The sequence below is a fragment of the Eretmochelys imbricata genome, chromosome 4, assembly GCF_965152235.1.
Source record: "Eretmochelys imbricata isolate rEreImb1 chromosome 4, rEreImb1.hap1, whole genome shotgun sequence".
Taxonomy (NCBI): Eukaryota; Metazoa; Chordata; order Testudines; family Cheloniidae; genus Eretmochelys; species Eretmochelys imbricata.
In genome coordinates, this window is record NC_135575.1 from 143,332,960 (window position 1) to 143,360,820 (window position 27,861).

The 27,861-nt window shown below is 50.4% G+C and overlaps 1 protein-coding gene across 1 annotated transcript in view; it reads right to left on the minus strand.

The window, feature by feature from the left end:
* Nucleotides 1-7,767: 7,767 nt before the first annotated feature.
* Nucleotides 7,768-27,861, minus strand: part of SIGLEC1 (sialic acid binding Ig like lectin 1) — a 36,485-nt gene continuing 16,391 nt past the window's right edge. Inside the window, exons 9-21 of the mRNA XM_077814715.1 lie at nt 26,704-26,958; nt 24,924-25,223; nt 23,239-23,499; nt 20,684-20,986; nt 19,752-20,006; nt 17,142-17,447; nt 16,443-16,694; nt 14,649-14,957; nt 12,902-13,156; nt 11,726-12,028; nt 10,191-10,290; nt 9,133-9,205; nt 7,768-8,019 (exon numbers count right to left, since the gene is read on the minus strand). Coding sequence (XP_077670841.1) covers nt 7,990-8,019; nt 9,133-9,205; nt 10,191-10,290; nt 11,726-12,028; nt 12,902-13,156; nt 14,649-14,957; nt 16,443-16,694; nt 17,142-17,447; nt 19,752-20,006; nt 20,684-20,986; nt 23,239-23,499; nt 24,924-25,223; nt 26,704-26,958 — 3,002 coding nt within the window. The 3' untranslated portion in view covers nt 7,768-7,989. The remainder of the gene's footprint in view (nt 8,020-9,132; nt 9,206-10,190; nt 10,291-11,725; nt 12,029-12,901; nt 13,157-14,648; nt 14,958-16,442; nt 16,695-17,141; nt 17,448-19,751; nt 20,007-20,683; nt 20,987-23,238; nt 23,500-24,923; nt 25,224-26,703; nt 26,959-27,861) is intronic.

Genomic DNA, 27,861 nt, shown 5'->3' on the forward strand with positions numbered 1-27,861 from the left:
TCTCATTCCAGTTAGTGAGGTGTGCTCTGTATGACAGCAGTGACCTTTTTTGTGATCTGTCTTGTTTTCAGGTCACCAAGAAGGGTTTTGCTCCTGGTGGACCCTTCCCCTGCAGTGAGGGGGCAACTCAAGGCCAACAGCATGGGGCTGAGACAGGGCACTCTGGGAAGCAAAGCGTGGCTGGTCATGGTGAACCCATGGCAGGCAGGGGCCTTGACTGTGAAAAGTGAATGAGCGGCGTTATGCTCTTTCAACTGTGACTTTTCCCCCCTGGTTACCTTGAGCTAGACCATTAAACCCACACTTGGCCCTTTTAATAAGTGACTTGATTTGTCAGGGGAGCCAAGGTCCGGTTGGAAGCTGCTGGGTGCTCAGCACCTTGGAATGATCACGCCACTTAGCGAAGTAACTAAATAAGGTTCTCAGTGCCTAAGGTTGTGAAGACGCCAGCTGTAGTTGTCTCCCTTCTCTGATCTTCCTGGTGCTCTGCAGTGATGTGGCATGCCATGCTCACATTCTCCAGCTGGGGACCTTCACCTTTGTGAAGGAGTCTCTGCCCATGGCATGCCAGGAATACGATCACTACCATGGAAGATCCTCTCACATGAGCCTAGGGGTGGCCTGGGTGCCTCCTTTAACACAGCAGACAGCGGTAAGTGACCGTTTTTCACAGACATGGAAGGAAATTCTTCCCCTTGGCAAAAACCGTGATCACTTTAACCCTTGCACCTCAGATGGGTTTGCATGTCTAATCCCATTTATGGGTCGAGATGCTGAACCAATGTGAACCAAGGCCAGGTCATTATTCTTGCGCGAATCCCAGCCATGTGGAATCGTCTGGGAATTTCTGGGACAGAGAATGGATGGCTGTTAGTCTCCGAGAAAAGAGCTTCTTTGTGTGAATTAGTGTCTGGAATATCAAAGGGATAAGTGCATTAGAAATAAAATCGATTATAAAGACAGAAGGGAGCACTACGATCATGTAGTACTTCTGCATAACACAGAGAGATTAACATACTTTTCTTTTAGAACATTCCTCCCAGTAGGATAAGTCATGATACATTATTTCAGGACAGTAAATAAGCAGGAGAAAATATCAACCGTCTAGATCAGGACAAGGTGTAAGGCCCGTGTGAACAAAACAAACCCAGGGAGAAATGTCAATCTGGTTTTGAAAAGATCCCAACGGCCTTACATAAAATACAGCCCCTTTCTCCCACACAGCACGGTGCACGTTCAAACCTGCCAGGGGTGAGTTCCTGCCGGCTCCGAGTGGATGATGCAGCCTCCCAGCGCCACCTATTGTTCATGCCAATGAAGGATAGATCCAAGTAACCCTGGGGGTCTGAGGGCACTTGGAAGACTTGAGCTTTAACCAGAAAGTCGGTCTAAACCTTAATGACAGCAGCCCTGGTGGTCCACTCCGATAGATGAGACACATGGGTGTCTATGGGGATAGATAGATTCATAAAGAATCTCATTTTATGCTGTAAACTATGCAAGATTATGCTGTTTTGGGAGAGCAATGTGGCTGGCTCAGGAGACTGGCCACAGGGGAATGCAGTCCCCCCCTGAGATCACTGGGTCCATGCTGGCCATGGCTGGTAGTGAACCAGAACTGGTCCCATTTGATGGCTCGTTAGTGACCTGCATGACATGAAATGAGGGAATCTCAGCTGCAGTGAACAGGGATCTATTGCAGCAGCCGCTCACATAATTAGCATCATCAGGAATGTCTGTGTGGTGAGTGACTGGAAATGGTTCAGGGGAGGTGTGACTCTTACCACTAGGCAATGCAGCCCAGTGGCCCAAGGTCCTTATGGCATCCAGTTCCTCCGGATGCAAACACCCCTTGACTTCCATGGCAGTTCAGCATAAGTCAGGAATGTGTAACTGCCAAGTGAGGAGCTCAGGATTTGGCCATAAGTCTGTTGCAGCCAGAGGAAGTTACTATCTGATGGCTCTTCAGTGGTCTGGTGCAAGATGAGTTTGACAGGTCTCTGCGGGAATGCAGGCTGCAGCCAGTAGCAACCGGCACCACTCAACAGAGCCGCCAGGGGCTGGAGAGGGCATAGATAATGAGCAGGCCTCTCTGTACGCTGGCATTCTGGTGCGGGGGAAGCTTATCCTGCAGCTGCCCCTGCTCTGAGGACTCCAGGCCTTTCCTGAGCATTACCCTCGGGAGCCTGATGAGCTGTAATTGCAAGACTGGAAGCCTGGGATTATAACCAATGAGATCAGCAGCAGAGAGGAGGCAGTTCTTAAAGCCCCCTGCTGAGATCAGGCTCCATGGGCTAGGTGCTGTATATACCCCTAATGAGAGACAGTCCCCATGCCCAGGAGCTCACAGTTGAGACAAAGTATGAGAAGGGAACAGAAGTACAGATGGGGGAAGTGACTTGCTCAAGGTCACACAGCAGCTCAGTGGCAGAGCCAGGAATGAAGCCCGGGTCTCCTGGCTTCGGCCCACTGGGGCCCGCTGCCGTCCACAGCGAGCTGGCGAGCAGTGAGCTTTGTGTTTCTGGAAGTGGTCACATGATGAATAGCTGCCGTGGGAGCTGGCTGAGGAGCCAGAATCCCGCAGAGATGGCAGGTGCGTCTACACTGCAGTGCGGGTGGGATTTGCAGCTCCCGTCCACGACCTGTACTCTAGCGCCCTTGCTAAAATTAGAAGGGCGGCTCCAGCACGGGCTGCACCAGCGAGTAAACACCGAGCAGGGTCCGGGGGTGTTTTGCAGCCTGCGCTGAAACCTGCTTAGCTAGAGTACAGGTAGCAGAAGTATGTCTGCACCCCCAGCTTCAGTGTGGACACAGCTGGCAAGGTGACGAAGGCCTCAGGGGCAGGGCTGTGGATAGCCCCGGCTTGGGGAGACGTGGGGAAGGGACGAGGAGAGGAGACGCTGTCTGTGGTGCTGGTGGATGGAGCAAGGATAGGGAGATTGGAGGATCAAAGTCTTAGAGAAGGGAGCCAAGGGGGGGGCTGGCTTTCTTAGGGGAGAGGTACCTCTCCTGTGCCTGTCTCCTTGCTAGCTAAGCCCCCCCAAGCAGGCAAATGAATTGGGCCCGGTCTCTGCTGCAGGGTTAGGTCGACGCAAGGCAGCCCGCGTCAACCTAACCAAGGAAGGGTCTACACTTAAATTTCGCTCCCACCGACATGCCGGCTACACCGACTTAATAATCCCACGCCCCAGCTGGGCAGGGCCAAGGTCGCTGTAGTTGGGTGGACGCAGGGTCAGCGTGGACCCTGCGTCGCTCATGTCGCCTGTTGCCGGCTTTCAGGAGCCTTCCCGCAGCCCCCACACTGACAGTACAATCGGTGCCGGGGGGGATGCGCACCGCCGACCCAAGGAGCAAGGTGGAGGCACGTACAAGCGAGGTAACCACGGTGGCGGCCGTACGCCGACATACATTTGTTGGATTTAAGTTTGAAGAGTAGACGCGGCATCGAGTGGATGAACTATTAGTGCTGCTTGTTCACCTTAAGGAATCTTCTTCACCAGTTGCCCGCCCCGCCTCGCTGATCTGCCCCTGCCCTCTCTGCAGATTCTGGCTGACCCCCCTCTGATGCAGATGGGAGCAGCCTGCCCTGCTGTGGAGTTGAATCTCCCTGCAGGAGGCAGGTCTTTCTTTGGCTTTATCGTCAGTCTGGTCAATCACAGGCCAGCAGTGTCGCGTGGAGAGGGGGGAGTGGAGCACCGGGCAGCTGGAACCAGAGCAGACACTGCAGTTCTGATACCAGGCCCTGTGGTGAACTGGATTGTCGACAGGCTCCACGGACAGCCTTTGCAGGGAAAGGAATCAGACCGGAGGGTTGGTTGCACAATTAGAGGGATGCTGAGGGGTGGGGAGTGAGTGGTTAAGGCAGTAGACCTGGATCACAGAGGTGTGGATTCACATCCTAGGTCCTCCGCAGATGCTGTGTGTAGGAGCAGGTAAATCACACTCTGTGCCTCAGTTCCCCACCCTCTGCCGTGTGCTTTCTCTCCCATCTGTTTAAAGTATAATCTCGCTGGGGGGCAGGCTGGCCTTCACTATGTCTGTGCGACACCCAGCACCAGGAGGCCCTGACTTGACCTTTTTTTTTTTTTGGGGGCGGGGGGGGCTCTAATTGCAAACGATCAAGTAGGAAGAGAAGGGTGGGAGAAGTAGGTGAGGTGAGGGCCAGAGGTAGAGGACCTCCGCTGAAGTCAACCCCAAGGAGGGACTGAGAAACAAGATGCTTCCCCTGCCCCCCATGCTACGGGCTGCGCATGCTCCCAGCCTCACGGGGCCCAGCGGACTGAGCTGTAGGACCCTAAGAGGAATCCTCCGCTAGGCAACTACCCCTGCTCAGGAGCGGAACCTCTTCTGTGGGCCCGGCGGCTGCGTGTCATCTTTTCCTTAAGCAACATGCAGCAGCCAGAGTATTTCCCCGACTTCACCACCAGGTGTCACCCTTGCCAATTCCCGGACAGACCCTCTCCTACAAAATGGGCCTTTTAGGGTTCTCCCTTAGGGGGCAAAAAGACCAGGAGGACTTGTGGCACCTTAGAGACGCACAAATTTATTGGAGCATCAGCTTTCGTTGCTAGTCTCTAAGGTGCCACAAGTCCTCCTGGTCTTTCTGCGGCTACAGACTGACTGTAGGCGGCTATTCTGACACCTTAGGGGGCGTATCCCCAGGGCAGGCGCCTAGCTCCTCAGAGACAGGCCAAGATCACAGATGGCCCACGAGGCGTCTCCACTGGGGGTCTCGTGCAGCTGCCTCCTAGGAATGGCGGGCCATTTGAAAGACACTGCAGGACAAACATAGGAACGGCCAGACTGGGTCAGACCCAAGATCCATCTAGCCCAGTCTCTTCTCTTCCAACAGTGGCCGACGCCAGGTGCTTCCGAGGAAATGAACAGAACAGGCGATCATCGAGTGGTCCATCCCTGTCGTCCAGACCCAGCTTCGTCATCTCTTTTCCAACCTGAACAGTCCCAATCTCTTTAATCTCTCCTCATACGGAATCAGAGAATCATAGAAGATTAGGGTCAGAAGGGACCTCAGGAGGTCATCTAGTCCAACCCCCTGCTCAAAGCAGGAACCATCCCCAACTAAATCATCCCAGCTAGGGCCTTAAAAACCTCTAAGGAAGGAGATTCCACCACCTCCCTAGGTAACCCATTCCAGGGCTTCACCACCCTCCTAGTGAAATAGTGTTTCCTAATATCCAACCTAAACCTCCCCCACTGCAGCTTGAGACCATTGCTCCTTGTTCTGTCATCTGCCACCACTGAGAACAGCCGAGCTCCATCCTCTTTGGAACCCCCTTTCAGGTAGTTGAAGGCTGCTATCAAATCCCCCCTCACTCTTCTCTTCCGCAGACTAAATCACCCCAGTTCCCTGAGCCTCTCCTCGTAAGTTATGTGCTCCCACCCCCCTAATCATTTTTGTTGCCCTCCGCTGGACTCTCTCCAATTTGTCCACATCCCTTCTGTAGTGGGGGGACCAAAACTGGACGCATTTCTCCAGGTGTGACCTCAGCAGTGCTGAACAGAGGGAAATAATCACTTCCCTCGATCTGCTGGCAATGCTCCTACTAATGCAGCCCAATATGCCATTAGCCTTCTTGGCAACAAGGGCACACTGCTGACTCACATCCAGTTTCTCATCCACTGTAATCCCTAGGTCCTTTTCTGCAGAACTGCTGCCTAGCCACTCGGTCCCCAGCCTGTAGCGGTGCATGGGATTCTTCCGTCCTAAGTGCAGGACTCTGCACTTGTCCTTGTTGAACCTCATCAGATTTCTCATCAAATCCTCCAATTTGTCTAGATCACTCTGGACCCTATCCCTACCCTCCAGCGTATCTACCTGGAATGGATGGAAGCTGTTCCGTCCCCCTCTTCGTTTTTGTTGCCCTTCTCTCCACCTTTTGCAATTCTAATATATCATTTTTGAGATGGGGTGACCACATCTGCACACAGTATTCAAGGTGTGCGTGTACCATGGATTCATATAGCGGCAATTTGATATTTTCTGTCCTATTATCTATCCCTTTCCTAATGGTTTCTAACAGCCTGTTCACTTTTTTGACTGCCGTTGCACATTGAGTGGATGTTTCCAGAGAACTATCACAGTGACTCCAAGGTCTCTTTCTTGAGTGGTAACAGCTAATTTAGACCCCATCATTTATACATATAACTGGGAGTATGTTTTCCAATGTGCATTACTTTGCATTTATTCAGTGCCATTTTTTTCATCTGCCATTTTTTTGCCAGTTCTGTGAGATCAATTTGTAATGCCTCACAGTCTGCTTTGCACTGAGTAACTTTGTATCATCTGCAAATTTTGCCTCCTCACTGGTTACCGTTTTTTCCAGACCATGGAAACATCCTGGATTTCTGGCATTCTATCCCATGTCACAGCAGTCCTGGCCTTGCTATGGGTGAAGCTGGAGAATGACCTCAGACATCCCTGTTCTGTACCTGCAGGGTAGCCCTAGCTCTCCTTGGGATAGGATGGATTTCCACCCCGTCAGCTCTCTACAGTTATAATTAGGGAGGGACCTGAATAGGCATCCTCAGATCCAAACACACAACGACTTCAGGGAAAGTTTGGATCCAGACCCAAACTTTGTGGCTGGCCCATGTGTCTATAATGGGCTGAAACAGAAGTCCAGATCCAGACATCCCCCAAAGAGTGGGAAGTGTTGGGATAAACATCCGGACATGATCAAAGGGTTGGAAAATCTGTTTTTTGTGATAGACTCCAGGAGCTCAATCTGTTTATTTTAACAAAGAGAAGGTTATGGGGTTACTGGACCCCAGTCTGTAAATATCTACATGGGGAACAAATATTTGATAGTAGAGGCCTCTTCACCCTAGCGGGCAAAGGTCTGACAACATCTGATGGCTGGAAGTTGGAGCAGACAAATTCAGAGTAGCTATGAGGGGTACATTTTTAACACTGAGGGGAATTAATCATTGGATGAATTTAACAAGGTTCGGGGTGGATTCTCCATCACTGGCAAGTTTAAAATCAAGACTGGATGTTTTTTCTAAAAGATCTGCTGCCGTTCAAACAGGAATGAATTCAGGAATTAATTATAGAGGATGTCAGACTAGACGACCACAATGCTCCCTTTTGGCTTTATAAGAACATCAGAACGGCCAGACTGGGTCAGACCAAAGGTCCATCCAGCCCAGTATCCTGTGTCCCGAAAGTGGCCAGTGCCAGGGAATGAACAGAACAGGGAATCATCAAGTGATCCATCCCCTGTCACCCCTTCCCAGGTTTATAATCTATGAATTCCCATCTTGAGCACGTACCTAGGGCATTACACAGGTATGGACTATCTCCCATACCAGTCATTAGATAAATCAAATACATGAGGGTCGAGTCTGTACTGCTGGGCACACCTCACCTGAGAGCCAAGATCCATCCGTAGCACCCCCACCCCCAGTGGTTAGATCCTGAGGGCTCCCCCAGCTTTCCCCCCAGTAAGGTTGAATAGGCTTTGAGAATGACTAGGTTTAAGAGCCTGATCCTGCATCTGTGAGGTCAAGGGGAAGCTTCCCCACTGCCTTCCCCTCACACGGGGTCAGGTCCAGAGGGGTTGTACTTCTGAACATTTGTGACACCGACAGTTTGCTCCTTCGTTTATTTTGTGACTGATTCGATGCTTGGCAGCACCCCGGGGAGGTTATTGCAAAAGTGGGGGCTTGATGGAGTCACAGGGCGCAGATGAGGGTGTTCCGGATGGCGTGGGTTTTGTGGAGGGGGAGAGGGGTGAGGATGCTAAACGGAGTTACAGTGAAAACACCACCTGGGATTTTTCACAGTCCAGGCTCAGTTCTGGGTATTGACAGCGGTCCTGCATTTGACACATGCGATGTACAAGGTATGGCGAGCACCAAAAATATGCCACTGGGTGAGAACAACTTCGCTGCCCAGGTCCAGCTGGGCAGGGGGAGTCTCAGTGCGGCTGCCGCGCAGGCTGCTCCGGGCGCTGCCGAGCGGCGTGGTTAACTGTTGGTCGAGGAGGCGTCGTCAACCTGGAAAAGTTACACAATCCCGCCTCGTTGGAATTTGCTGGGAAAAACCCCAGCGCCCCAAATCAGCCTGTGGGACAAGCCCCCAAGTGCACAACCCCCGGCCACACACCAGACACGGGTCTCTGTTAACTTCGGTGCCAGAAACGGACCAGGGGCCACAGACAGCGGCACCGTCTTGCTGAGCTACAATCCTGCCCCTTTGCCTATCTTTGACCCTCCTGCAGGGGTCGCTCCGCCCTTCTATTCCGAGCACTCCCTCTGCCCAGCGTCCAGCCCTGGGCCCGTCCGCCCTCTGCTCTGCCAGCCCCGGGAATGGGAGTGTGAATTCCCACCCTCGCCCAGCGCTCTTCCTAGCCAGCGGGGTTAAATTATCAACATCCAGCCAGCGTCCGTCTGCAGAGCTCCATGGACGTCGGCGGGCCGGATCCCCAGCGGGTGCCGATCGGCAGAGATCCACTGACATCAGTGGGCCAGTCAATGGCCACAGCTGCCCTGAAGCCAATGGAGCTAAGTCAATTCGTACCAACTGAAGATCTCGTCCTTAAATAACTCCTGCACCCCCAGCATGGACTGCATCTTCCCCTATGTTCCAGGCACAAAGAATTCGACTCCTAGGTGCAGGGTGCGCGTAGCATGGGGAAATGGGGAGACAGACCCACAGAGAAGATTCTCCATACCTCTTCGGGGCTGGAGGGTGAGACAGAGGGTTGAAGTGGGAGGGACAGGATGGGGGAGGCTGTGGGGAGCATGCAGTTTTCATGCCCAGGCCTTTTTGATAGGTCGGCACAGGCAGGGCAGGGCGGGCTGGAAAAAATGCAACCCAGATCCTGTTTGATCCCAACACGGGCCCAGGATTTCAGCTCCTGACGCACCCCAGTGCATTAACCCCTCGTCCCTCTCCATCCCCATCAGTCCCACTCTCCTGCACTCATGTACCAGTATCTACCCCAAGGCCTGCTCTGTAGGCAACAGCAAAGCAGCCGGACCCTCTCAGTTCAGCTGGCCCCACTGTCTTTTATGCCTTTGAGCAGCTGGGGGCCTGACCTTCAGCTCTGGTGACCCCGGGCCAAACCCCAAGCATGGGAACAACCCAGCCACACTGAGGAATCACACCTGTGATTGTTCCCCTGTGCCAGTCAGTTCCATGGAGCTTTCATCTTTTAGCGGCTTCAGTAGCTTCTTTATCCTAGGCAGGAGAGGAGGCAACATATGTGTCATGGTGAGGGTGGTTAGCACTTAAGAGAAGATATTTTAGGAGCAGAAAAAGCCCAACTCGGCAGGCCCGCTGTGCCATCTGTCTGCCTACATCGCAAACCTTCACTTGGGTCATCAGCAGGATCTGAACCCAGGGCTGAAGAGCAGACCTCTGCTGCTTGAGTTAAAGGAACAATCCTGTTAGCAGTAGTAGGCTGTTTTCCTGTACGGGACCAGCCACTAGTGAGGGGTCTGACACACACTTTTCCAGTGAGTTATTCTCATGTGCCCATCATTGTCGTGTCTGACCACCAATGCCCCCCTCCAGCAGATGCGGCTCCTGAATGCACACACTCGATACAAGAGGGGCTGCTATTCTCCAGGGCCATTCAGTCATTGGCCTCTCCACTTAGACAGCCAGTGAGGGGCCAGTTGTGACGCCAACACCTGGAACTGGCCTGAGACCTGGCAAGGCCTTGTGTACAAGGTGCTCAAAAACTCTCAAATGGCACCATCAGGGCCCAAACAGGGACCTCCAGAGCTAACCATGGCAGTCTCTACAGTGGCTGCTACAGAGACCGGCTCTGCAGGTTGGACAGTAACAGCCTGACATCCTCTGTGGATCACGTAGAGTGGGGGACCCAACACACTGAGCAGTGGGTCATACAACTCATGTTCACCACCAGCAGGAAAAGGATTCAGTCTGTAACCCGGCCAACAGCCTCCCACGTGTCCCCTCAGTGGCCTACAGCAGCCTGCCTCAATTTCCCTCTTGGACTGTTCAAATAAACGTCACTTCAGGCTTTTTCCAGTCAAAACTTACCCCTTCTTGTGGGCTGGCTTTAGTAATATCAAATTAACAATAAATAAAAGTCACCCACCCCAAAACAAGCCATCCCTTCCCAGCCCCTGTGAGCCAGTCCGGTTGGACCCCCCCAAGCTGCTTCTACAAACTACAGCAGCAAGAGCCAAGTTACCTGGGCCATAACAGGACCACTGCAACGGCCAGAACAATAACCCCCAGCGCTGCGATAAACATCCCAGCCAGGATCTTGTACAAGCGGAGGTCAGCGAGAGCTGAGGAGGAGAGAGAAGAGGAGGGTTATTCCAGCCAGTGTAAAAATCACAAACAGCTGCCTGCACAGTGATTTTCCAGACACTGCTGTGACTCAAGTCACTCCAACAGGGGCAAAACATGGGTAAGGGAAGGGGGCAGTGAGTTTTGGAAAGGTGAAGTTGCCCCCCGATGTACTGGATTTAACCTCTCCCTCGCCAGCCCCCTTCCTGGAGGGCCAGTGACTTGTGTTTGTCAGGTCTGACAATACACTCAGCGCTCAAAGCCAGGAGGCTGTGTTCTTCTACCGCAACATCTGAGTCTTCATGTCATCCATATGTTGTTTCAGTCATCGCGTTGTGGCTATTGTCTGTGCTCCATCGCCTCCCGATGGACAGGGTCCGAGCTGCATGTGTGTCCCACTGCCCCCTGCTGGGTTGGATCAGACCTCTAAGAGATCTCAGAGTCATTGTGGGGAGTTCTCCGAAAATATCTGCTCAAAATGCAGCGGCCGTCAAAAAAGCGAACAGAATGTTGGGAATCATTAGGAAAGAGATAGAGAATAAGACAGCAAAAATCCTGCTGCCGCTCTATACATCCATGGTACGCCCACACCTTGACTACTGCGTGCAGATGTGGTTGCCCCATCTCAAAAAAGATACATTGGAAAAGGTACTGAGAAGGGCACCAAAAATGATTAGGGATATGGAACAGCTTCCGTATGAGGAGAGATTAATAGACTGAGACTTTTCAGCTTGGAAAAGAGACAACTAAGGGGGGAGATGCTAGAGGTCTATAAAATCCTGACTGGTTTGGAGAAAGTGAATAGGGAAGTGTTATTTACTCCTTCTCATAACACAAGAACCAGGGGTCACCCAATGAAATTAATAGACAGCAGGTTTAAGACAAACAAAAGGGAGTATTTCTTCACACAACCGGTAGAACTCGTTGCCAGAGGATGTTGTGAAGGCCAAGACTGTAACAGGGCCCCAAAAAGAACTAGATAAATTAATGGAGGACAGGTCCATCAATGGCTATTCACCAAGATGGTCAGAGATGCAACTCCATGCTCTGGCTGCCCCTCAGCCTCTGACTGCCAGATGCTGGGATTGGACAACAAGAAATGGATCACTCGCTACTTGCCCTGTTCTGTTCATTCGTCTGGGGCACCTGGCACTGGTCACTGTCGGAAGACAGGAGACTGGGCTAGATGGGCCTTTGGTCTGACCCAGTCTGGCCGTTCTTGTGTGTGTGTGTGTGTGTTTGCACGTGTGCCTCACTGCCCCTGCTGGATGGATTCAGATCTGCTCCTCTGAGGGTCTGTGCCCCCTGCTGGGTACAACGGGACTGGATGGAGAACACGCTGTAGGGAACAATCCTATGTTGTCTGTGGGGATGGATTTGACGGGGCGTGGCAGCCCCATCCATGGCTGATAGCCCGCTAGCAGCCTGACTTACTCTGTGCACTGAAGTAGGAGGTGGCTGTCACGTTGCCTAGTGCATTGCTGGCCATGCACGTGTATTCTGCCGAATCCGCTGATGTGACATCCCAGATCTCCACTCTCAAGGTGTTGTAGGATGGAAACACACTGACCCTCTGGCTGGCTGCTGAGCGGGGGCCTCGGGTGGAAGCCACTAGTTTATTCTCTCTGTACAGGGCTAATTCAGCCTGTGGGTTGCTTTCAGCTGTGCATCGGATGAGGCCCACCCTTGCATTGCGGTTCTCCAGGAAAGCGTTCATCGATGGGTTCCTTGGAGCGTCTGCATGGAGGAGACAATGTTATTGTTAAATCAGGTGACGGAGCTTCCTCAACTGAGGTGACTGGTTAAGAGCAGCCAGTGGTGGTCTACAGTTATTGACTAGAACAGATCACAAAATAGTCTTTCCATCCCATGAGAAATTCCAAGATTTCAAAAGTTCATTTTGTCCTGATTTGAAATCTTGCAATTTTTTGCAAAAAGGAATATTTCATCACCACTTTATGGAAAAGTTTCTTTCAGATACGATCAGAATGTTTCATTTCGACTTTCTGGTGTTGACTCTTCTATTATATTATCAAAATGAAGCATTTCAGCCTTATTGGAACAAAACATTTGGATCTTATCACAATTAAATGTTTGAATGATTCCCCCTTGAAAAATTCAATGAAATCCATATGTTCCGGTGAAATGCTTCAGTGTTCTCAAATCAGCATTTTCCAAGGGAAAACGGTCCCCTTGTAAATTGTTCGACTCAGTCTATTATTGACCTTCAAAGTGTATCTGAAAACAGTGCTACACAAATGCCAGGAAATCACGTTAGCCAGGCTTTTAGCATCCAAAGGCTGAGGGGTGAAAGGACAAGGGAGAGAGGAGACGGGGAGACTGCAGAAGAAGGAAGAGGTTGTTTCAATCATTGTTTGGTTTGGTTCATTTAAAGGGAGGGGACGTTGGCATCTTGATTTTGGATGCTCCCATAGTTCAGAACTGTTTGGATCTGGGGCTCTGCCTGGGGCCTGTGTCTTAATTTTACTCTCATGGACCGCTGGGCATAGCTATGGCTCTATGGAAATAACAGATAATAACAACAATGAGATCCCGAGTTGCCTTTATTTAGTGTGAACAAATCAAACCCCAAATCCCCCTGACACTCACAGAGCACATCCAAGCTGACCAGGGCAGAGGTGGCTCTTCCTGTCCTCCCCTCTGCCCGACAGTGATATGACCCAGTGTCGGCGCTGGATACCCTATCAAGGTGAAGCGACCTAACGGGACCGTCCTGCAGCCACTTGCTGTTCTTATACCAGGTGTAGTTGGTCTCCCCCCTGAGCCAATCGGCAACCAGGCAGGTCATGTTGACGGCGACTCCTTCGTGGATTTCCTGAGATGGTTCAATCATGATTCTGATAGCTGATGGGGAGAAGAGATCAGGAAAATCAGCCAAATGTATTCTAGTGGAGCCAGGAGAGTGCCACGTTTCATGAGACTTAGCTGCTCATCAGCAGAGCTGCTTACAATTTTTTTATCCGAACTCTTCTTCAGATTTTTTTTGACAGAATGGAAATTTTTGCAATAAAATTTCCATGTTTGCTGATTTTTTGGGGGATGTGTGTGTGTGTTAAAAATAAGGACTTTTTTTGGTTTTCAACAACTTTTGAGGTTTTGGTTTTTCAGCGAAAACCAGAAAAATTCTGCAAACAATGTCCACAAAACTGAAAAATGTTAATTTTTGTCAACATTTTCAACGGACAGTATCATCCATTTTCCAGCCAGTGCTAGTGATCTCGGATTCCAGTTCCAATCTAGCCCAAGGTTAGACCCCTCGGATAGCTGTTTGGTGTGTCTTAGTCCAGATGCCTCCTCCACAAAACCCACCACCGTAATTGGTACTGATCGGACCCCTTGTTGGCCCCCTTTGAATGGGCCAAAGAAATGAACTATCTCCTCATTGCTAGAGGTGGTCCCTCCAGATGAGAGTTGGGGCACACTGGCATGGAGAAGCACGTGAGTTGGGTATATTACACTACCATTGCTTGGGCAGATAACGATAGCATCGGGGGAATGTGATTTTCAAAGCAGTCCAGGGGATTTGACACATATCTCCCAGTGACAATATTGTATGCAGTGTTGTTGTAGCCAGGTCAGTCCCAGAATATTAGAGAGACAAGGTGGGTGATGTAATGTCTTCTATTGAACCAACTTCCGTGAAGATAGTACCTCACCCATCTTGTGTCAGTGACATTACTGGCAGCTACGTGGCTAAGTCCTCTAGGCCAGGGGTTCTCAATCTTTTTCTTTCTGAGCCCCGCCCCCCAACATGCTAAAAAACTCCACCACCCACCTGTGCCACAGTAACTGGTTCTCTAAAAGCCAGGGCCGGCGTGAGGGGGTAGCAAGCAGGGCAATTGCCCGGGGCCCCACACCACAGGAGCCCCCACGAAGCTACATTGCTCAGGCTTCAGCTTCAGCCCTGGGTGGTGGGGCTCAGGGCCCTGGACTTCAGCCCCATGCGCTGGGGCTTCGGCTTTCTGCCCTGGGCCCCAGCTAGTCTAACATTGGCCATGCTTGGAGGACCCCCTGAAACCTGCTCGTGGCCCCCCAGGGGGCCCCGGACCCCTGGTTGAGAACCACGGCCTTAGACCACTTGGCAAATCTCATTCTTAGCCTCTAGCATTGTCAGCCTAGCACCAGCTGCTAGCACTGAGCTCTACACCCAAATCTGCTGTAATGCTCAGATCGAGATTTAAATCGGAGTTTCCCCAGAGGTTCCACGGAGGTGCACAAGATCCAGATTCTGCTTTGGCCCCACCCTATGGGATCTGCATCCAAATCCCCGCATAGCCTGCGGGTGCTCCTGGGAGAGCGCACGGCATGGAAGGGTTAAAAATACACCTGCACTCACTCTCCACCCCGAAGTGCACGGATGCTGCAGCACTGCCGTAGGTGTTGTTAGCCAAGCAGATGTACTGGCCTGCGTCCTCCAGCACAACGTCCTTCATCTCTACCTTCAGGGAGTTGTGGGACACGTGAACGCTCAGCCGCTGGCTGGGTGAGCCCCGAGAACCCCGGGTGGAAGCCATAGGTGTGAGCTCAGCCCCTCTGTACAGGGCTATATCTGACGGTGGGTGGCTGTCGACAGTGCATTGGATGATGGCCTGGCGCCCATCCTGGGTATCTAGGAAGGAGCTCAGTGAGGGCTTCCTTGGGGCGTCTGAAGGGACAAGAACACATTGTACTTGAGTTAAAAAACAAAGACAGTCACTTTCTTCTGGAAGGGGGTTGCACGGTTTGGCCAGATGGCTCTGGGGACGGGCAGGGGGTAAGGAATAGCTCTAGAAAGGAAATGGTTTTCCTGCCCTTTGAGCTTTTTTGAGATTTAAAAAATTCTCCCTGTCCCAAATCAGGATGAAAAATTGAAATCTCAACAACTTTTGCAAACCAAATATCTGAAATTTGTCTTTGAACGTCGCAATCAGAATATTTTGTTTCAATAACTTTGGAGAAATTTTGTTTCAATGTTGACCTGTTCATATTTTTTTCCATGTTTTGTATCTTCAGATAACTTAAATTTCTCAATGGGAAATCAGTTTGAACCAAAAAACATTCAGAAAATGTTGAAATGGGATGCTCCGACAACTTAGAATCTCTTTTTCAAAAATGTTTGAAATGGGAACTTCATTGAAACTGACCCTTTCCTACGAGGCGTTGAGGCTGTGAGGAATCAGTGCTTTCCAATGGGAAAAAACGTTTTGTTACAAAATTCCCCATCGGTTCTAGCGTGACGCTTATAACCCTGGGCCCCTGGTCAACTCTCTGACTCGCTCAGGACTGACCAGACGTCATCGGCACTTGATGACTATCCACCCATCTGTGTGAAGTGGCCAAGAGCACCTGGCGCCGACTGCCTCCCGTTGGCAGTCACAGCCGAGAGGCCGAAGGTGGAATGGGCCACAGTGAATGAGCTTCTCCTCTCTTTCTCCTGGAGTTTGCCCTCCGGGCCAGGGCCGACACACAGGCAGACAGCAATGCGGGGAGAGCCCGCGGGGCTGTTCCCACTGTTAACAGAGAGCTAGGGCAGATGCAGTGCACTGCATTCCGATCTCAGTTACCCTGGTGTAAACACAGAGTAGCTCTGCCGGATCTCTTTCTATCTTAGGTATTTTGAAGGCACTTCTCATTGGTCCCTGAATCACTGTGGGGTAGCATTGCTCCGGAGAAACTGTGTTCCTCTGGATTTACGCTGCCGCCACTGAAAGCGGGCTTCGGCCCGGTACGTTTCTATAACCGACCCCATCTGGGCCAACAGCAGGATTTGAACCCAGGGTTTACAGAGCTGAAACCGCCAGTGAAAGGACTAAGCCCGCTCATTAGAGGGCAGCAATGGCAGACTCGTTAACCTCTGATGTGGAGCAGCCACTAGAGGGGGACAAAGACCTTCCCTCTCTAGTGTGGGTAATGTTTCCACTTAAGATATTTAAAGCTAAATAATGTTTCAAGAATTTGACCCATTTGGGTTGTATCCAACAGGGAACTGTCACCCTTTCCCCGGAGAAACAATGATCCCTTGTCCCTGGAGCTCATCATGGCAGGCACCCAGCAAGACTTGGTTTTGAGATTGGAGTCACCTGCACTGGGAATTCGGCTGCATGCCTCCACCTGAGAGGACATAACATTATCTAAACTGCAGGCAACTTACATAGCACGCGCAAGGCAGTGGGCAGAGACGTCCTTCTTCCCCTGTCATTGTGAGCCGTGCAGGAGTACGAGCCAGCATCAGTGCCCGCCACACCAGGGATCATGAGGGAACTGGCAGGGCCCTCCGCCAGCCATTTGGTGTTCTTGTACCAGGTGTAAATGGTGCTCGGCTGGGCGCTGGTATCCTCACAGGTCAGTGTGATGCGGTCCCCCTCACGTGCATCAGGACCTGGTTGGATCACAACCCTCGCAGCTGTGGAAGAAACCAGAGCAAAGCTGGAATGGATACAGCTGGAGCAGCCCTTTGAAACCAATAACTAACAATCGGAGTCAGCTTGGTGGATTGTTACAGATCCCTGATCTTCTGCCCAGTTCTACCCCAGGCCCGGCATAGGTTAGAGCAGCATGGGGGCTGCTCTAACCTACACACCCGGCAATGATCCACATTCACCAGCCAGGGATAGCTGGAGCGCAGCATGTCTCAGCCATATCCACTTACCCTACCCACCCCCTATGCTGGGGTCAGATGGCTCTGTTGCTTCTTTGCTTAGTTGCCCGCTGGCCAGGAGAATCCCCAGCAGAATAGACAGGAAGATTCCACTCTCTGGTGCAGGGGGAGAGCAGTGGGGGAGAGAATCTGCCCCGAATTCCCTTCTAAGTGACACTGGAGAGCAATGGGAGTCATGTACTCCATACTCACTCTCTATGGTGAAGTATACGGAGCTGCTGGTCTCGCCGATCGCATTGTTTGCCGAGCACACATACGTCCCTTCATCCTCCAAGGTGACGCTCTTGATCTCCAGTTTCAAGGAGTTAGGTGAGGATGAGACGCGTAACCTCTGTCCGGATGCCCCGTCACCTCGGGAGGAACCAGAAGCAACCAGCTCACCAGCTCTGCGCAGGGCCAGTTCTGACTGCGGGTTACTGTCAACAGCACAGACGATGATGGCTAGCTTCCCATCTTGAGTCTCCAGGAAGGACTTCACCCAGAGATTCCTGGGAGGATCTACAAGGAAGGAGGATTTAATTTGACCTCAGAACTTTAATGTGACCTCAGTGACTCACAAGTTATTGGGTACCTGGGTGAAATTCCCTGCCCTGTGCTATACAGGTGGTCAGACTGGATAATTGAATGGCCTCTTCTGGGGTGGAACTCTGTCAATCTGTGAACTAGAGCCAGGAAGGTTTCATGAGGGATCCATTATTAGAGCTGGCCAAACAATTTGTCACAGTTCATTTATTCAGTGAACTTTGCCTCTTTTTTCTTGAGTTACATCGTTATTCAAAATGATTTGGCAGGGGATTTCTGTGACTGACTCTTGGCCTGTAGCTCGTTCACAAGCTGTTTGTGATGAGTGTTCAATACAAAAATTTGAGCTGAGTTGATTGGACACATTGGTGTCACATGGTGTGTCACTGTTCCCTGATTGGATGAGTGTGACTCTAAGAATCAGGTTTTGGGGTGCGGGGGGCGGGGTGAGATTGCAAACTCGCTTTTCATCAGTATTCTCTGGAATCAGCTACAGATTCTCCACTTTTGCCAACTTCTCTGCCGGGAACTCTTTTACACTAATACTCATGGAAAATAAACACAAACAGGGCTTGAATGTAGGCAGTGTGAACTCAGTTCAAAATTCATACCCATTGTCATGTGCCATTTTAGCAATGTTCACTCCGCTTTCTTGGCTCAGCACTTGATACTCAGGATAAGAGGAGTGAGGAGGACCCCTGGATTTGTTGGCTGAGTTTTGGGGGAACCCTAAGGTTGGGTGTTAAGTAGTGCTGGTCAACAGACTCAAGGAGATCAATTTGTTTTACTCAACAAAGAGAAGCTTAAGAGGTGATTTGATCACAGTCCATACGTGCCTACATGGGGAACAAATATTTAATAATGGGCTCTTCAATCTAGCAGACAAAGGTCTAACACGATCCAAAGGCTGGAAGTTGAAGCTAGACAAATGTAGACTTGAAATAAGGCATACACTTTTAACAGTGAGAGTAATTAACCCTTGGAACAACTTAATAAGGGGCATGGTGGATTCTCCATCACTAGCAATTTTTAAATCAAGGTTGGCTGGGTTTCTAAAAGCTCGGCTCTAGGGATTATTGTGGGGCAGGTCTCTGGCCTGTGTTAGACAGGAGATCACACTGGATGATCACAGTGGCCCCTTCTGGCCTTGGAATCTATGAACCTCTGAAAAATATTTTTAACTGAAACTTTTTTTAATGAACAGAAAAACCAGAAACCAAAAATGTTTCTGTAAAATGGTTTTTTGGCTTTTGTTTTAAAAAAATGGTTTCCAATAAAAATAAATCCATTTTTGGTTTTCAAAAATCAGAAACTGTTTAATGAAACCAGGTTTTGAAAATGGACCATTTTTCCATTTCCGTTTTTTGTAAATTTTTCTTGGGGAATTTTGAAAAATGTGAAAAAATTTCAAAACTTTCTGCGAAAAATGCTTGGTATTTTTCACCCACCCCTAGTTTCAGGCGAGGCTGTGGCTGGTGGTAACAAGGAGGGCCGTGGGTTCTGGCTTTAGATGAGATTTGGCAAATTGTGAACTTACCCGGTTTCCAGCTGAAACTTGCTCAGGCCGAACCACTGTCCATCCCACTTCCACACCTAGACGTGACCCTGTGCAGCTGCCTTACCTCCCCACAATGTGCTCTGCCCACCCATCTCCCTGCTGCCCACACCCTCCACAGCTACCCACCTGACGTCCTCTAACAGCTGACTCCTAAATTGGTGGCCAGGCTGGGAACTGGCTGGGAGCACATGCCCAGGAGCATGGGCGGATTTCCACTCTAGGGAGTCAGGATGGGACAAGGAAACCTTCCCCGACCCCCAGACTAGCCCCCACCCCTTACTTGACACAATTCCCAGACCCTTTGAACTCCCAGTTCCCAAGTGGTAGCTCAATATTTTAAGGCTCAATCCAAACAAGTCTCTGGCTAATGTTTGGATGCCTTTTCTCCCATGTGTGGTTTGAATGGGCATGAACTATGGAGCATTGTTTGCTTTCTAAAGCCCAGGGGTGTGGGAGGACTACACTATGCTCCTACAAGGAGTTCCTCTAAGGACAGATCAGACCATAGGGGGGTCACCAACTCTGGGGTCTTGACTCCAGCAGTAGACAAAGCAGGATGCTTTGGAAGAAGTGCAGCCCTCCCCTCCCCACTAATGTATGGAGGGGTCACTTATCTAGCTCCCCTTTCTGGTGTCACTGGGCTGGCGGCTTTGGGCTGGGCTGGTGGATACAGAGGCATTTTTCTCTGAACCTTGTAAAGTTCAACCATGCAAAGAACTTACAGAGGACGTTCAAAGTGCCTGGGGAAGAGCTTCTAACACTCTCCTGGGTCTTCACCGTGCAGTGGTAGGATGCAGCATCAGCAGTGGTGACCTTGGGAAACACGAGTGACCTGCCAGGGCCCTCTCTGAACCATATGTTGTTCTTATACCAGGTGTAGTGCAGCATCCCCAGGGCATCACTGTCAACTGCACAGGTCAAGTTAACAGCATCCCCCTCGTAGACATCCGGCGAAGGAGAGATCCAGACCCTTGCAGCTGGGAGGAAAGAGTGATGTGAGAAAATGTTTATATACTATGGGGATAGATAGATAGATAGATAGATAAAGGGGTATGTATGGAGATGGACAGATGGATACAACGGGTATGTAGAGGGATGGATGGATGGATACAGCGATAAGTATGGGGATGCAAGGATTAGAGAGAGAGAGAGAGAGAGAGAGAGAGAGAGAGAAAGGGAGGGGGATAAGTATGGGGAAAGATGGCTAGGCAGATACAGGGAGGTATTTAGGTGGATTGATGGATATAGGGGTATGTATGGGGATGCATGGATAGATAGGTAGATACAGGGGGTATTTAGGTGGATGAATGGATATAGGGGTATGTATGGGGATGCATGGATAGATAGGTAGATACGGGGGTATTTAGGTGGATGAATGGATATAGGGGTATGTATGGGGATGCATGGATAGATAGGTAGATACAGGGGGTATTTAGGTGGATGAATGGATATAGGGGTATGTATGGGGATGCATGGATAGATAGGTAGATACGGGGGTATTTAGGTGGATGGTTGGATACAGGGATATGGATGGATGGATCTCTAGCTATAAGAGGTATGCAGGTGGCTGGCTGGCTGGCTGGCTACAGCAGTATGTAGGGGGATAGACAGAGGGATCCAGTTCCCATGGCATAGAGGCCAATGTCGCACTCACTCTCCGCAGTGAAGTTCAGTGAGGTGGTTGCGTTGCCGTATGTGTTACTAGCAGAACACACATACTCTCCTTCATCCTCCATTACCACAGCCTGGATCTCTACCTTCAAGCTGTTGTGTGATGAGGAGATGCTGACTCGCTGTCTGGCTGCAGGGTGGGAGCCAGTGGTGGAGGCCACAAGTTCCCCTCCTCTGAACAGAGATAACTCTGACTGTGGGTCACTATCAACAGTGCACTGGAGAATGCCCAGCTGCCCATCCAGTGTCTCCAGGAAGGAGGTCAACTGGGGCTCCCGGGGTGGATCTGTTGGGGTGAGACACTCTCATTAAGGCACAGTGGACATGCTCTTCATTTGCCATCATCTTGAGCCTTTAATGCCATGATTCCTTTTTTGATCAGCAAATCATTGTTTCTGGAGCTGTCAGCCTATTTCACCAGCACAACATTCTCTGTCAGTTGCTTGAAACCTCTATACTGGATCCCTTCTCCCCTCACAACCCTTCATCTCTTAAGTCCTTTTATCTTGTAAGTTCTCCATTGCACACACTGCCACACTATAAATAATAGAAGGAGAAGAAGGAAAGGCAGATCCACCCAGAAGAATCTGATCAGATCGCCCCATTTCCATTTGAAAATCTAAATTCAAGATTCCACCACAAATACTTTAAAATTTGTATTTGTGGTTCGCTTCTGTTCCTAGAGTTGGTTGGGAATTTTCAATGCAATTTTTGGGGGTCAAAAAATGTTGATGAATTGAAAACGACTCTTGTCGTTTCTGCTTGTGAAACCGACTCTGTTTCACGACAAATTTCCAGCCTTGAATAATGTTTGAAAAAAAAGATTTTAAATGCAAAAGATTTTAAATGAAAAATCCTAGTTTTCGAGTTCGAAACGACTTTGTTTTGAAATGTCAGCCAGTTAGACTTTTAAAAAAGGTTAACAATGAAAGAAAAGTTCAAAATCAAAGCAAAATGGTTTTGAAATGATCAAAATGAAATATGTCCATTGACCTGGACCTGAAGTTTGGTTTTGTTGTTTTGTTTTTTCAGTTTACAGAAAATTTTTGAAATTTTGGTGTTTGCTCCAGATTCAGGATGGGAAAAATTTTCTAACTCCTGAAAATTTTCGCAGGATGGGAAAAACTTTTCCCTCTTGGCTCTGCCTCCTACAGTGTAAATGCCATGATAAAGGTGGGCAGCCCAACATATGCTTATTGCTGAGCATTACTGATTAATGGTCATTGATATTTCTTCCTGTGTGTTGACAAGGGCTGCCAGGAGGGTCCAACAAGATTCCTTACTTAAATAAAGTCCCAAAAGTGCAAGTGATGACACTTTAATAGAAGGGCGACGCACAGGGGCACTGGGAAGAGGCTGGCCTTGATTCCAGCCGCCTGGTTACAAATGTCACCGCTGGCCTGGCATGGTGGGGAGCCATGTCCACCAGCCGCTTCCTTGTGCTATTCACTGCACAGCCATTAGTGGATTCATTCTCACAACATGCCTCTGAAGCAAGGGGTCTGTAATATCCTCATTTTATGGTTGTGTGACTAAAGCACAGAGAAAGTAAGGCCCAGACAGACCTTCAAAAGCCTAACTCCCACTGAAATGGGACGTGCCCTGACTCTTCCACCTTTAGTTCCCAAGGATGTGTTGACTGTATCGTCTCCTGCTCTGCTCAGTAAGCCTTTGACACAACATTGGCAAGGGGCAGGGTGAAACCTGTGCCCCTTCCATGGTTCCTGTTCCCTCTTTGCTCAGGCAAATTCCTGCTGAGGTCAGCATGAATTTTACTGAGCCATACGGGCTCCTGCATCTGGCTTGTCGTGATCAGTGCCGGAGCCTCTCTCTCTAGAGTCATCGGGAGCAATAGGCTGTCCTAGAGCAGGGCCCTGGTTCACGGAATCTAGGCCAGCCACAGCAGAAACTCACAGCCGTGCAGAAACTGCCGTTTTCAGTTCAGGGGGAGTTTCATGGTTTGGAAATGTCTTTGGTTCCAGAATGGAACAAAATCAAAGAATTCTGAAATTTCCGCTAGCCAAAATTATGAAGAAAAAATAAATAAAATTTCAGGTTCAATCAGAACGTTCCGTTTTGACAACATTGAAACGTTTCGTCCCGATTTTGCCTTTTTGTTTTCATTGTATGTGATATTTTATAATAAAAACGGAAAAAATCAGAAACCAAAAGTCACGTCGAAATGGAAAAGCGAAACGGTCTGGTCCGAGAAGGCTGCGCTGGCATATTGAAATGCCCTTTTCACCTTTTCGTTTCAAAACAAATTTTTACCGAAGACGACAGGTTTCTGCGAAACGTTTTGCTTTCGATGAATCCGCATTTTCTGACGGGAAAATCTCCCGCTGGAAAATTTCCAACCAGCTCAGGGAATAGCCACCCTCTAGCAATGGCTCTGGAGAAAACCAGTGCACCCAGCCCGGGATGTAGTTAAGCAGTGATGCAGTGCAACGGTCTGCTCCACTGACATCAATGGGAGGCTGTTCACAGACCTCCATAAGAACTGGATCAGCCTCCACCTAGATAAACAATATCACTTACAAGAGACGTGTACGCTGACGGCTGGGGAGACGCTGCTGCTGGGTCCCTCGGGGCTGTGAGCCTTGCAGTGGTAAGATCCAGTATCCCCACTGGTTATGTGCGGGAAGTGGAGGGAGCTCTCCGAGCTCTCATGAAGCCGGTGGCTGTTTTTGTACCAGGTGTAGATGGCATCCTCTGGAGCATTTCCTGTCACATCACATGTCAGGGAGACATCATCCCCTTCCTGCACGTCCGTGGAGGGTGTGATTAGAACTCTGGCCGCTAGAGCACGGAGACAAGCCACAGCAAAGAGAGATGATAACAGCCTGGATCTCAAAGAGCAAGTTGAGTCCTACCTCTCTCCCCACCCACACATGCCAAGTCTGGATCTGAATCCAAAATACGGCGGCTGCTATTCAGGCAGTTCTGAATCAGTCTTTTATATCCAACATGGGAAATCCAGATCTGGAAATAGATCTAAAGCTGGGCTCCCAAAAAATCCAGGGGGACAGAGGTTGCATTCAGCGTGTTGGCTCATTACGGAGACAGGCTCAAAATGCAGATTCTGGATCCAGATCCAAACTTCCCTAAAACTCAGGCTTTGGATCTGGGGTTCCGATTTTGGCCTAACCCTAATTTCCATCACCATCCGTCAAGGCCTTTTCCTCTCCTCCTTCAAGAATCCCCACCTGCCTCAGCTTACACCACTCGAGTGCACTTCACCGCTCTCCCCATGCTGGCTCAGATTCCATTCTCACTCACTACAGAGAGTTTGCCTGAGGAAGGACTGAGCAAGGACATCAAGATCTAGGCCGGGGTTCGTAAGCTTCTTGGGGCAGGGATCTTTATCTGGCTGCCTGGGCGGGACTGTGCACGCCTCTCAGTGCTGCCTCAGTAACAGAGCCCCAAATGCTCCTGTTGGTGCTTTACAATCAGGATCACCCACCATTACTATGCTGCCGCCTCTGCAGCAGAACATGGCAACTGTTTATGCAGCAGTGCTACATAACAGGTTAGGACAGGAAGTGAAGGCTACAGTGTCCAATAAACACAGCAGAGAGGACTTAGGCCAAATATTCATTAAAGTATCCTTGAATGCAGAGAGGGCTCTTCCTCTCCTAGGGTGATGGGCAAGTCCCACCTGAATGCTAACAGGAGTTATTCATCTAGGTCCTTAGCTAGGGGCGGCTCCCCTGCTTAACGGTTCTCAGATGCATGCTCAGCTACGTTCCTCCTCACCCCCTTCATTACAGGTCATTTCCCTGCATACCCTCTGCCCTTCCTAGCTACAGACAGAAGACCCAGGGCCAACCCCTCCCCCATCTCGTGGTATTTCTAGCCGGGTGCGTACTAGGACTCTCCATTCTCACAGTGTTTCCAGCCTGGTTTTGTAGCCTGGGAAAGCTGGTCCAACATTAGGAGAAGTAGCCAAACTTGAAGGGGTTTCTCCAGACAGACCCTATGAAACCTATGGCCGGTCACCTGTCTCTAGTGCAGGGACCCCTGGAGGTCCTTGTCCCTATGGAACTTCATGGTGAGAACGGGGATCGAACTCCGATCCTAATGCTCCTGAGGCCCTAGAATCAAAGTAGCATCTCACCACTCCCTAGCAGCACAGGATCTAGGACACACAGATGAGCAGTTCTGGGTGCACCCAGCAGAGGGCAGTGCTGCGCACACCCTCTAGCCATTTCCTCCGTACTCACTTTGCACACGGAAGTACAGGCGGCCGGAAGATGTGCCATACGCATTGCTAGCGGTGAAGCAATAGTTCCCTTCGTCCTCCAGCGTGATGTCCCGGATCTCTACCCTCAGGGAGTTTGGGGAGGCAGTGGTGCTGATCCGCTGAGCGGCTGCAGTCCTGGAGCTGGTGGAGGCCACGAGTTCATCTCCTTTATACAGGGACAGCTGGGCCGGGGGGTTGCTGTCCACCATGCACCAGATGATGGCCAGTTTGCCCATCTCCACCTCCAGGAACGAGGTCATTCGGGGATTCCTGGGGGCATCTGAAGAGTTGGGAGAAAAGATCATCCTTGAGTTACAAATGTCTTGAGGATTGTTTAAAGACCCCTCCTGTCCCACTTGGACCATCCCATGGTCACCTAGATCCTCACCATTGTCATCACTCTGCTGCATACCACAGCCACTAGAAACCTTACAGGGACACAGCGATGGAACTCAAACTCCTCGACTGATTGAGCGAGCAGAGAATCACCATTAGCTGTAAGCAGTACAGGGGCTATGACACACAGAAGAAAAGCTCCGATTCCATCCCATAGAGAGAATCTCACACACAAAGACACATGATCCCAGGCATGCTAAAATACACACACTCACACACATTCTAACACACACATGCTCACTTGCCTGCTAAAATACACACACATGCTCATGCGTGTTCTAACACACACACATGGTCTCACCCACACCCACACTAGCCGGTTAATTACAGACAGGCTATTTATGATCAGTTCTGCTCAGGTTTTAGCTTCTTGTTGTAACCCTTGAAAAGAATACAGCCTGGCCCCAAATCTACTCTTGCTGGCCGTTCCAGCTGGCAGGATCTGCAGCCGAAGGGGCAGTCTCTCATCAGCGGTGACCATATGGAGGGCAGAGCGGAAGCTGGTACCAATGACTGGAAGCAGGAGAATGAGTTTCTGAGGTTTTGAGACTGCCATGAAGAAACCGACAGTGAGTTTTAAAAAGCCAGGCGAGCAGTTTGGATCCTGAAGCACCCAGCCTGGCTGTGCGAGGTGGGGAGGGGAAGCGACGGCCCTGCGCGTGTTAGACGACAGCACAGGGTCTGCACGCAGACTGGTCGCCGGGGTTCACTAAGTCACCTGATCTGATCGCCGCATTTCACAGGTAGCTTCTCTCTGGAACAGACGCACGTGTCACCCACTTGTACTCCGGGAGGCGCATGGTCCCCCCGGCTTCCAGTGGTTGGATCACAGGGAGGTCAGTGGGCTGGCTCCAGCCTTGAGCTAACAGGCCTGGGTATTTTAGCACAGGCAGAGGGAGCTCATGCTTCTAGAGACAGAGGTCCCTGTCTGGGGCATAATTGGGTCTTCAGCTTCCATGTGATTTGGCCACTCCTGGGGCCAGAACACCAGCCTGAGTAAGCCTGGGTTACATGTGCACATATGTGTTGGCACACACGCGTGCTCTTGCATGTACGCAAGAGCCCAGACACACAAAAACAATGCACACGGCTGCCCGTACACCCACACGTACCCACGCATGCACACACCCACACAATCATACACATGCACAGTGCGTGGACCCACACACCCAGATGAACACACACACATCCACCGGCATGTATCCAAGTGCACCCTCTCATGTACACACAGCTGCAACGTGCACCTGCAAGCAAAGTCAGCTGCGTTGGTTGGGACAGGACTGACTGCGCCCCTGGGGCCCGTGCGCCCGTACTCCTGTGGGAACCTGCCACTGCCCTGAAGATTCAAAGTGCCTGGAACTTACACAGCACATTCAGCGAGACCAAGGCTGAGCTTCTGCTTGTTTCATTATTCGTGGCCTTGCAGTAATAGACCCCGGCGTCTGCACTGGCCACCTGCTGGAACACCAGGGAATTCGCCAGGCCCTCGGACAGCCACTGGCCATTTCTGTACCAGCTGTAGTTAGTCATGGCCAATAAGTTGCTGCTCACTTGGCAGGTCAGGTTGACCCCCTGGCCTTCCTGCACCTCTGAGGCCGGTGTGGCAATGACCCTTGCCGCTGAGTGGGGAAGAGAGACAAACAGGATTCAGAGACTGAGCGACAGGGGAAGAGCAAAGCAACGAAAGATGTGTCTCTTTGGGTACATTATGGGGCACGACATAACTACCTGCTAGGGCTGGAGGACCAAGAAGGCAGGTGGTTGTTAAGGGCAGCCCGTGGGGGTATAAGCAGGAGCAAGGGGATGGGCTTAGCCCAAGGGGGAGTTAGTCTGTATCCTAGAATACATTTCCTGACAGTGCAATCTGTCAGGCCATGGAATAATCCCCCAAGAGACGGGCTGGAGCCCCATTGCATGGGACATTTAAAATTAGACTGAACAGAGCTCTAGAAAATGTTCTGGAGGGAGCAGTCCTGCCCCTGGGGGCTATGAGTGCAGAAGAGGTCTTTTCCATCACTTTAGATTCTGTGATTCGGTTAGGCTGGGGAACAGGCTCTCAAGAGAAGTGGTGGTAGCCATACCAGACAATTAAAACTGGAGTAGGCAAAATCCTGGAGAGTGCACAGGATGTGTGTGTGAGGTTTTCAGTGTGGGAGGGGGTGAGGGAAGGGGGGAATACATTGGGGCAGCATACATTGGATGACCTTGTACATCTGAGTTGTATGATGCTTTGAGAGGGGGACTTTGACACAGAGCCAGATTCTGATCTCAGTTACACCAGTGTAAATGCATAATAATTCTATCACTTTCAGCGGAGTAACTCTGGATTTACATTGGTGTTCCTGAGAGCAGAATCTTGGAGTATCGCCAGCTTTGCGGGACTTTGGAAACATTTTTCAAATTTCACAATTGTCTTTTTTTTAGCAGAGAATGAATCAATCCTCTCAAATGTCACAAATGCCCTAGTTTGGCAGCCATTTTCCTACAGCTATCCCTGAGTTATATCAAATGGCCAGTGCTTG